This window comes from Harpia harpyja, chromosome 12 (genome assembly GCF_026419915.1).
Source record: "Harpia harpyja isolate bHarHar1 chromosome 12, bHarHar1 primary haplotype, whole genome shotgun sequence".
In the NCBI taxonomy this organism is placed as follows: Eukaryota; Metazoa; Chordata; class Aves; order Accipitriformes; family Accipitridae; genus Harpia; species Harpia harpyja.
The window spans coordinates 14,962,399-14,971,248 of record NC_068951.1 but is presented as its reverse complement, the minus strand read 5'-3'; the positions used below and the strand labels follow the sequence as shown (position 1 = coordinate 14,971,248).

At 62.4% G+C, this 8,850-nt stretch overlaps 2 protein-coding genes across 8 annotated transcripts; both read right to left on the bottom strand.

The window, feature by feature from the left end:
• Nucleotides 1-188: 188 nt before the first annotated feature.
• ERFE (erythroferrone) lies at nt 189-3,400 on the bottom strand. Of its 4 annotated transcripts, none has more exons than XM_052803165.1 (6): nt 2,995-3,400; nt 2,658-2,845; nt 2,438-2,546; nt 2,274-2,364; nt 2,074-2,152; nt 189-575 (listed from the first exon to the last, which is right to left on the bottom strand). In XM_052803165.1, the coding sequence occupies exons 1-6, from the start codon at nt 3,398-3,400 to the stop codon at nt 555-557; spliced, it is 894 nt and encodes a 297-aa protein (XP_052659125.1). In that variant the 3' UTR covers nt 189-554. The 4 variants fall into 4 exon arrangements, with proteins under 4 accessions (XP_052659125.1, XP_052659124.1, XP_052659122.1 ...); XM_052803163.1 differs by lacking the exon at nt 189-575 and adding an exon at nt 1,525-1,745; XM_052803164.1 differs by having other exon boundaries at nt 2,274-2,546.
• Nucleotides 3,401-4,321: 921 nt separating this feature from the next.
• KLHL30 (kelch like family member 30) lies at nt 4,322-8,659 on the bottom strand. 4 transcript variants are annotated; one of them, XM_052803159.1, is made up of 8 exons: nt 8,392-8,659; nt 7,289-7,585; nt 7,028-7,196; nt 6,728-6,814; nt 6,344-6,499; nt 6,061-6,249; nt 5,341-5,486; nt 4,328-4,761 (listed from the first exon to the last, which is right to left on the bottom strand). In XM_052803159.1, exons 1-8 carry the CDS (start codon nt 8,518-8,520, stop codon nt 4,510-4,512), a joined length of 1,425 nt encoding a protein of 474 aa, XP_052659119.1. In that variant the 5' UTR covers nt 8,521-8,659; the 3' UTR covers nt 4,328-4,509. The 4 variants fall into 4 exon arrangements, with proteins under 4 accessions (XP_052659118.1, XP_052659115.1, XP_052659119.1 ...); XM_052803155.1 differs by lacking the exon at nt 8,392-8,659 and having other exon boundaries at nt 4,326-4,761; nt 7,289-8,182; XM_052803157.1 differs by lacking the exon at nt 8,392-8,659 and having other exon boundaries at nt 4,599-4,761; nt 5,341-5,574; nt 7,289-8,384.
• Between the last annotated feature and the right edge of the window lie 191 nt (nt 8,660-8,850).

The window sequence follows — 8,850 nt, the reverse complement described above, 5'->3', positions numbered from 1 at the left end:
GGTTTGCTTGTATTTCCTGGTAGGGTGGGGTCTGCAAGAGGTTTCCTGAAAATAAACTCTGCCTGCTGTATTGCTCAGCAGCATCCTGCTACCATGGGGAGCTCTGAGACCACTACCCTCGGGTGGCCCATGCAGAAATGCTGTACATGCAGCTCCCCTCATGCAGCTCCCTTCCCTTGGGGCTGATTTTCTAATCCCCCCCCCCAGCACCTAAATTAGCCCCCCAGTAGCTCCGACTTAATCAAGTCTTTCAATTAACTTTCAATTTTGTGTTCAAGTGCACTGGGCTCTATTTCTCACTCGCAGAGGACAGCTTACCAGCTCGGCAAGCCCCACTCTCCAACAGTGAGTCCTTTTGTATCTTCTTGGTTGTGTTTGGTAGGAAGGGATGGTGGCTGATCTGAGCAAGACTGCCTTGGCTCATGGTCACGCATGGTAACTGGGAGATGCTGCCCAGGACGAGCTCCTCAGCTGGGCAGGAGCTGCAGAGGCCTCGTCTCTGCCAGGATGCTGCTGCCCATCCGTTTGGATGGGGGAAAAGCACATCTTTCCTTTCAGAGACAAGTTCTCTTTGCCTTGGGGAAGAAGTTGGCATTAAAACTGCACAGCCAGAGCCCTCCCTCCTACCCCCCTGGATCCAAACATGCCCACCCATGAAGAGCTGCAGCAACAGCTACTTCACCAGGCTCCTTGAGGAGATGGAACCTGCGGAGAAGGCCAGGCAGGGCCAGGAAAGCCCTCATGAGCAAGGTCCAGCGCAAGGAGACTGCTTTCCCCTGCCTACGTGCATGGATCCCTCAGGGAAGGTGGGGCTGGGTGCAGTTTGGGCTATCTCGTGGTGTTGCTGGCACAGCTTGCCCAGTGTTACATGCTACTAAAAAATAAAACCTGCGGCTCCCTTGCCCCACGCCCAGCCTGCCCTGGTACCTCTCCTGCAGCCCTCGCTCCAGCACGTAGCCCTGCGCCTGTCCTCGGCTCAGGCGGCTATCAGCACCAAAGCAAGGAGCATATCTGAGTTGCCCACAGCCTGGGCCCTGTGCCATGGGCAGGGAACGCCTGGCGTGGAAGGCCATGGGACAGGAATTTGCTTTAATCAAATGTGCGGCATTATCGGAACACTGCTCTGCTTTGAAGATTAGCTGCAAAGGACGTTGGCTTCTGCCAGCAAATATTCACTGCTAATACATTGCAGGGAAGCTAAAGCGATACAAATAATCTGTTATGGGCTGCTGAGAAGCTGGGCAGGGAAATCTGCTGAGAGCAAAAACGGAGGTCTGGGGCTTCGTCCCAGGCATCGATGTTGAGCCCTGCAGAGAAAGCAGCTGGCTGCTGCCACTGTCAGCAGCATTTTCCAATATAAACTTCCAGCCCTAGCCTTTAGATAAAAGTTAACTCCTTTAGCTCCTTGTCAGGCTTTTTATTATTATTATTATTATTATCCTCCTCCTTTCCTCCCTGATCTTTTGTCCAGCTTCAGATAGTTCTGCAGCACGAGCAGTATTGGGCCAGCCTCCAGCTCCTGCAGCAGCGAAAGGTCTTCCCTGGGCTTGGTGCTGAGCTGGTGAGGCATGATGGTGGCTGGCAGAGGGAAGGGTCCTGCCGCTCCTGGCACCAATTCAGTTCCCTGGGTAGTGCCCAGTGCCTCTTCACACACCCAGCAGAATGGCACTGAAATCAGAGCCACTTTGAACGGTGAGGGGAGAGCCTGCAGCGTTGTCCACAAAAACAGAGGCATACTGCCCAGCCTGGAGGGAGAGAGGGTATAATGGGGCTGGGACATCTCTGGGCACTGGGCACAGCCTGGCAGAGCAAAGGAGGGTGCTCTCCCCTGTGCACAGCAGCTGGGAGCTGGAGGGGCTGCTCCCCCAGCATCCTGGGAAAAGGATGTCACGGAGGCCAGTGGGGCAGACCACCCATAGTATGTGCTGTAGTGTCCTAGCAGACCTCAGCCCTGAGCGTCCTTTGGGCTTGGAGCTGGGCTAAGAAACAGACTCCATGCCCGGCCCTGGAGCTGGCGCCATGGAAGGTGCCTTCCTGCCTGACAGGGTCCTGAGCTGAGCTGGTACCACTAACCTGCAGGTAAAGGACTCCGGTAACGGAGATGGTGAAAAGGTCACTGCCACCTTCCAGCCGGGACACTGTCTCCAGATTGCTGCAGAAGAGGGAGGGTGGTGCTGGGAAGAGTGTGTCCCTCCTTCCCCTGTGGCTGCTGGACTCCCTCCTCCCTCCCTGGCCCAGGGTCCCTCTCCCCTCCTGGCTTTGCCCTGCCCTACCTGTTGTGCTGGCAGTGGGACTGCACGCAGATCAGCAGCCGCAGACGATTCTCCCTGCGCGGCTGCCCCTTCCTCTGCTGCTCTCTGCGCACTGGGACAGAGGGGAGGGTGAGAGCCGTCCTGGACCTCCCCGGCGGGGCCGTGGGGGGTCCCCGAGGGCTCACCGATGTGCAGCGTGGCCATGAAGGTGTAGTACCCCGCGATGGGGGCTGTGTACTGCCCACTGGTCAGGTTCAGCCCCGAGCCACGGTGGAACATCCCCTCCCTCTCCGGCTGGGGATGGGGAAAGGCTCGTGTTAAAGAATCGGCCCCTGCGCCAGGGCGGGTGCCCCCATGGGCAGGAAGATGGAGCAGGCAGGAAAGGGCAGCAGGTTGGGCACTCACGATGTAGTAGAGCTGCAGCTCCTGCTGCCCTCTCTGCTCGACGGAGATGTTTTCGCGTGTCCGACAGTGGAAGGCGGCTTCCACGCGACGGTGGGACCCGGCCTGTGGGTTGCCTTCACCGCTTTCCTCCTCTTCCTCACGCCCTTCCCAGGCCTTCCTGCGTGTCTTCGCCTGCTCCTTCACCATGCCTGACCCCAAAACCCGACCAGGGCTCGCCTTTAGGAAGGAACTTCGGCTTTTCCTGGCCCCAAGAGGAGACGGCGCCCGGCTCTGCCGCCCGGCCCCGCGGTGCCTCGTCCCCGCTGTCCCCTCCTGTTGCCCCGGGGCCGCTGGGTACCTTTCAGCAGGAGGTGCAGCTCCCTCAGCAGCTCTTCCAGCACGGCGGGGGCCCAGGGGGGGGCAGGGGCAGCGCCCGGCACACCGACTTGCAGGGCAGCCTGGGCTGGTTGTCCCGGAGATTGGCCTCCGGGTACCGGAGCTGCGCCAGCCCCCGTCCCGTCCCGCATCGTGCCCGTCCTGCCCCGGTCCCGGCTGCGGCTCCCCCGCCCGGAGCTCCCGGCCAGCAGCAGCCACGCCTGACGGGGGTCCACGCCGCCAGCCCGGAGGACGGCCGCCCCCGGCCCCCCGCGTCCCGCCTCCGCCGCCCTCCCCGCGGCTGTTCCCGGGCCCGGCGACCTCTCCCGGGCCGCCCCCGCGGAACCGGCGGCGCAGAGGAGCGCCAGGCACAGCTCCGGCAGCCACATCCCGCCGCCGCCGCTACCTGGAGGGAGGGCGGCCCCGGCCCCGGCCCCGGCCCCGCCTCCGCCTCGGGGCCTGCGAGGGCGCCGCGGGGCCCGCCCCGCTGCCGGAGCTCGGGCAGCGCTGCTGCCGCGGGAGAGACCCCGCTCTCCCCTGCGGCAAGCGGGGACCCCCCGTGTGTGAAAGCCGCGGGGAGCGGGGGACGCTCCGCCCCCCCACCCCCCCAAGGCGGGGGGCTCCCCCCAGGACCCGCAGAGCCCCTCGGCATGCTTCGGAAACAATAAAAAACCTATCACAGAGGAGATTAATCCTCAAACGATGCTGGCAGAGCTATGATGTCCCAGTGCTGGTGGTGGGACTGGCCATCGGGGAAGCATCGCCTTGTGCTCAGCCCATCCTGGGGCGTCCTCTGCCACCGGGTACCAGCAGAGATGGGGATGGGGCAGGAGGCACTGCCAGCTCTGTCCAGGCACCCCAAGCCACAAGGGTGCCGGCTGCTTCACCATGACCCTGGGCTCACTTCCCGGGGTGCATGCTGCTTATCCCAGGACAGAAATCAGGCTGAAGCACCCCACCGCAGGCCAGTGTGCCACCCAAGGATGCAAAGCATCCAAAAACTGGTTTATCTCCTGTCATTCTGCTCCATGGGGCACTGGAGTGTGTCTGACACTTCTGTGTGGGCCACTGACGTGCTGGAGAGCTTTGGGTGTCAGGAAAGAGATTCCCCGGGTCCTCCTTGTGTTTCTTTCCCCATGCTGGATGTCAATGTGATGGGGAAAGGAGCCATCAGGCAGCAATGCCAGTCTCTGATGGGATGCCACTTTGGGAGGCCTCGAAATACCTGAAAAGCTTTGGGGTTTTGGAGGGGGGAAAAAAGCAGTTCTTAAAAAAAAAGAAACAAACTAAAAGAGAGCGTTAGCCAAAGCGTGTTTATAAGGAAAAGCCTTTTCCCTGCAGTGGCGAGGGGTGGGGGGGAATGTGCTCCCAATGCCCCAGCCAGCCTGGCAGAGGGGTTTCCATCTGTCCCCCCCACAGAGCTGAACTGGCAGCAGGGAGAGAGGCAAGAGGGGGGGAGAGCAGCTGCGCAGGGTGACAGGCAATGCTGTGGGCTCTCCTACCACCTATGGGCACCCTGGAAAGCCTCCGTCCACTTGGAGGTGTCCAGGAAGATGGAGGAGGAGCTGTGGAAGAGCCAGAGGCAGGGCAGGGAGCCCTCCCGCGTCCAGAGGTCCTTGGCGCAGTCATACACCTCCATCTCCACCCGGTAGTCCCCGTCCATGCCCTTCCAGTGGCCACCGGTGACAAAGAGCTGGTCGCCCAGCGGTACCATCCCGCCGTTCTCATGAAGCGTGTGCAGGAGCTGCACCTGCGTGAGGGGTAGGGTGAGATGTGCGGGGACCCCCCCCAGGGACCTCCCGCTCCCACCGCAGAGGACGTTGACCCACCGGGTGCGTCCCCCTGCCCATCCTCTCTGCGAGGTTTGGGGGCCCCTGGGGCCGTGTCTTGCTTTTAGCAGCATCCCCACGTTGTGCTTGTATGGGAGCAAGGTTGGGGATGCTGTGGGGAGCGGCAGGGTCTGGATGGTGGAGGGGACAGGCAGGATTTTGCTGGACTGTGCATGCAGGAGCCCGGCACACCACTCAAGAGGGTGGTGCTGGAAAAAGGGGGGTCCTGTGGGCTTCTGCAGCGTGAACGTTGTAAGTAATCATGGTGCAAAAGCTGTGCTCCTAGTGCGGGTGTGATGGGGAGCAGGGAAGGAAGGATTGGGGCAGCTTCAGCTCCACAGGGGTTAATAGAGCCAAGGGATGAGTGGGCAGGAGGGAGAGGGGGTGCTGGCACCTGGGGGCAACAGGTGCAGGGGTATGGTTGTAGGCTGCTGATGGGGAGAGAACAGCTCCCCCAACTCCCTGAGAGGGTGATTGTGCCCAGTCCCGCATCCCGCTACCTTCTGCCAGATGTTGGCCTCTGGGTTGTACATGTAGACCTTCTTGGTGTTGTCCCCAATGAGGTAGATGAGCCCACGCAGGGTGGCACAGCGTGGGGCCGAGAGGTACTTGGGGATGAAGGGGGAAGTGATCACACTCCACAAATCTGCAAGGAGCAGCCGTCAGCAGTATGTCCCAACCTCGGCTCTTGATGCAGCTGCTAGCGACCAAAAAAAGCATTGCCGAGCCTGCAGCTATTTAAAGGGGGAGTTTGAAAGAGAGGGGACAGAGCGGCTGGGCAGGGTGGCACCCACAGTCCCCATCCCAGATGAGGGTCTTGCATAAAACAAAGTGGGGATATTGTTTGTAGTGGTGGTGTGGGATGGGGAGACCACTGTGGACTGTGCAGAGGCTGTTCGAGGAGGTAGCGTTGTCACAGGGGTTTAGTTCCTCCCTAAGGCAGGCAGCCTCCCCCGCCCCTCTGCCCCGGGGATCCTGCTCCACTGAAGCTCAGGTCCGGGCTGTGCTGGAGGTCTCCAACTCAAGTCCGTGCTGCTGGCAGCCATGATCCTGGCTGGCCCCTGGCCCCATGCCACAGCCATCGCCAGACCCCGTTAGCACCTGCTCACATCCCACGGGACCATGCCTGGCGGCACAGGATGTTGCCTGCCTGGGGGTCCCACTCAGTCCTGCTCCCTGGGAAGGCAGTGGTGGGGTGCAGTGGTGGGTCCAGCTCTCACCTTGGACAGGGTTGTAGCACTGCAGGGTGAGCGCGTTGTACTTGACAGCGCAGGAGCCCACCAGGTAGAGCTTGCCCAAGCAGCTGGCGGCCGCAAAATTGCTCACGTACTTGAGGGCTGGGCTGATGGCACACCAGCTCTTGTTGTAGGGGTCGTAGCGTTCCACCTCCACTGCGTCTACCGTCGTCCCTGCAGGGCGGCAGGATGCTGCAGCCACCCAACTGCTTTGGGGCAGCCACGGACCCCTGGCCCAACAGCACCCTTGGGGTCTTCATGGCCTTACCCCCAATGACGTAGATCTCACCGTTGAGGATGGTGCTGGTGTGGTTTGTCCGGGCTTTCAGCATGGAAGCGATGCGCTTCCAGGCACCATCCCTTGGGCAGAAGCACCAGACCTGGGTCGTTGACCACGTGTCATTCTGGGACCCCCGGGAGCCGCCTGGGGAGGGATGGGTCAGGCGGGCCAACCCCTCTGAGCACAGCCATCCCTGGGCATCCCTTGCCAGAGGCTGGATCCGCCCAAGAGGGGAGCAAGGAGAGGGCTTTGCTTGGGGAGGAGGGTAGCCCCCGGCCCCACGCCAGCACCCCGTGCCCACATCTTTGTCCCTCATCCTCCATCCCCGCTCCTTGGGGACCCCCAACCTGCACCAGGAGCCCCGGCACTTACCTGTGACGTACACATCGTTGTTCAGAGCCACCAGGGAAAAGCCCCATTTGTTGTAATCAGGGAAGTCGGGCAGAGCCATCCATTGCCCTGAAACCCAGCAGAGCCAAGTGATGACCCCCCCCAGCCAGTGATGATGCTTTTAAGCCAGCCCTGTTTCACGCTTCCCTCCCCCGTCCTCCCTCCAGTGCCCCTCCTGACACCAGATCATTTGGCAAGAGGTGGCTTTGGGGTAGACGGAGGGTTAATTAACATGCGTGGGGGTGTGTATGTGCTTGCCCCATCCCTGCCACGGGCACTTACTGCTTTTGGGGTTGTAGAAGGCGAAGTTCCTGGGGGTGGACGGCATCTCCAGCCCCCTGTCCTCATCCTCGCCCTCCTCCAGCACATGGCCGCCAACCACCACCAGCACCTCCTCCAGCTTCTGCGGTGGCGTCAGGGGGTTCTTCTGGGCACTGGCATCGCTCTGCCCCTGACAGAGGCCGGGGCAGGACCATCAGGCTCTGAGCTGAGCCTCCCCCCGCCCCGGCTCAGGTCGTGGGATTTGGGGCAGGGGGTACACACCATGGCACGGGATCGGGCAACTAGGGCCTTGCTGGCATCCGAGTCACGGATGAGGGGCTCGGTGGCAAGCAGGTTCTGCAGGTACTGGTCGGGCAGCGAAACAAGGTGGGCCAGCTCCAGCAGCTCGGGCAGGAACTGGGCTCGGGGCGCCGGGTCGTGGCGTACCCAGCGCAGCACGGCCTCGGCCAGGCTCTGCTCCTCCTGCACCTGCAGCTGGTCGTTGGAGAGGTAGGTGGCCAACCTCTCCTTGGAGAGTTGGAGGAACTCCTCCTGCAGAGAGACGGCTTCAAAGTTCTCCTGCAAGAAAGACCAGGCCTTGGAGGAGACCTCAGGGCAGCCGTGGCTCTCACCGAACTCGCAGATACCTAGGCAGTTGGTGGCATCCATCTGCTGCCGGAGGTAGCGGCTGCAGACCTTCTGGATAGTGGGGAAGTGGAGCTGGCTGGAGGTCCGCATCAGCCCCTCCACGTTGCCCTGGTTGATGGTGACCTTCCCGGTGTAGGCGAAGTCGAGCAGCATTTCCAGCGCGCTGTGGTCCACCTCCTTCAGCTCCACCCGTGCGGCAATGCTCTCGGCGAAGTCGCCAGAGAACATGGCGTGGAAGTAGTGGCTGCAGAGGGCCAGGACGCCGCGGTGGCAGGGGAACTCCCGCCCGCCCGCCACCAGAGTCACATCCGCCAGTTTGGGGTTGGCGCGCAGCCGCTGCAAGCCCTCCAGCACACCCTGGGCGTGTGAAGGCAGGCAGAAGTCAAAGTCGTCCACGTTCCTCACCATGGTGCTGGGGATGGCCGCGGGGCCTTGCCAGCAGACAGAGCCCGAGCAGAGCGTGGTAAGGTGTCCCTGCCAGGAAAAGCCAGTGACATCTCCCTCTCTCCCCCCTCCCCTGGCACAACCGCCCCTTCCCAGCACCTGATTCACAGGCACCAGCAGGGGCAGGAGAAGCACTCCCTGGAGCCCCCCCACTCCCACTTCCACGGGTGGCCATGATTTCTCCTTCCCATGCTCTGAGCTGCCCTGCTGGGTCTGCCACCGATTTTTCGGGGGTGGGGGTGGTTTTGGGGCTGGGTTGAGCCCCGCTCCGGCTTGCTCCCTCCCGCTCTCACCTGGGCTTTGCAGACCTCTGGCCGTCCCGCCGGGAGGGAAGTGGCTGCCGTCCCGGCACCGGGGAGCGACACTCCGGCGCGACACGGGATCCAGCCGAGACGGGGGAACACGCTATTTTTAGGCGGCATCGGGACACCGCTCCCTGCTCTTAAAGGCACCGTACAGGCAGAGCTGCCCGCTGCTGCTCATCCCCGTCGCCCCGCGGCTTTGCTGCTTTTTGGAAAGCATCCCTCCGCGGCCAGCCGGGCACCGCAAGCCTGGGGGTAAAAGGCTCCCCCCACCATCCCGCCCCGCCCCCCCAGGCCCATCGGTCGCCGGCGGTCCCCGTGACGTCCCTCCTCCCCCCGGCTGTGGCCGCCGAGGCCGAGTGTTAAATATAGGATGTTATCTCACTCCTCGGCGGCCACAAATAAACGGCGGCAGCCGCCTCGCTGCGGGCGGCCGGGGGCGAAGACACC

Bases quoted from the DNA above. Each gene is read 5' to 3' on its own strand.
- KLHL30 (XM_052803155.1), bottom strand. From the start codon at position 8,062: ATGGTGAGGAACGTGGACGACTTTGACTTCTGCCTGCCTTCACACGCC. The intron at 6,250-6,343 runs GTAAGGCCATGA...GCCGCCCTGCAG, and splicing joins TGAGATCTACGTCATTGGGG to GGACGACGGTAGACGCAGTG. The intron at 4,762-5,340 runs GTAGCGGGATGC...CCCCTCACGCAG, and splicing joins AGGCCAACATCTGGCAGAAG to GTGCAGCTCCTGCACACGCT.
- ERFE (XM_052803162.1), bottom strand. From the start codon at position 3,400: ATGTGGCTGCCGGAGCTGTGCCTGGCGCTCCTCTGCGCCGCCGGTTCC. The intron at 2,547-2,657 runs GTGAGTGCCCAA...CCCCATCCCCAG, and splicing joins AGCTGCAGCTCTACTACATC to CCGGAGAGGGAGGGGATGTT. The intron at 2,365-2,437 runs GTGAGCCCTCGG...CCTCTGTCCCAG, and splicing joins CATGGCCACGCTGCACATCG to TGCGCAGAGAGCAGCAGAGG.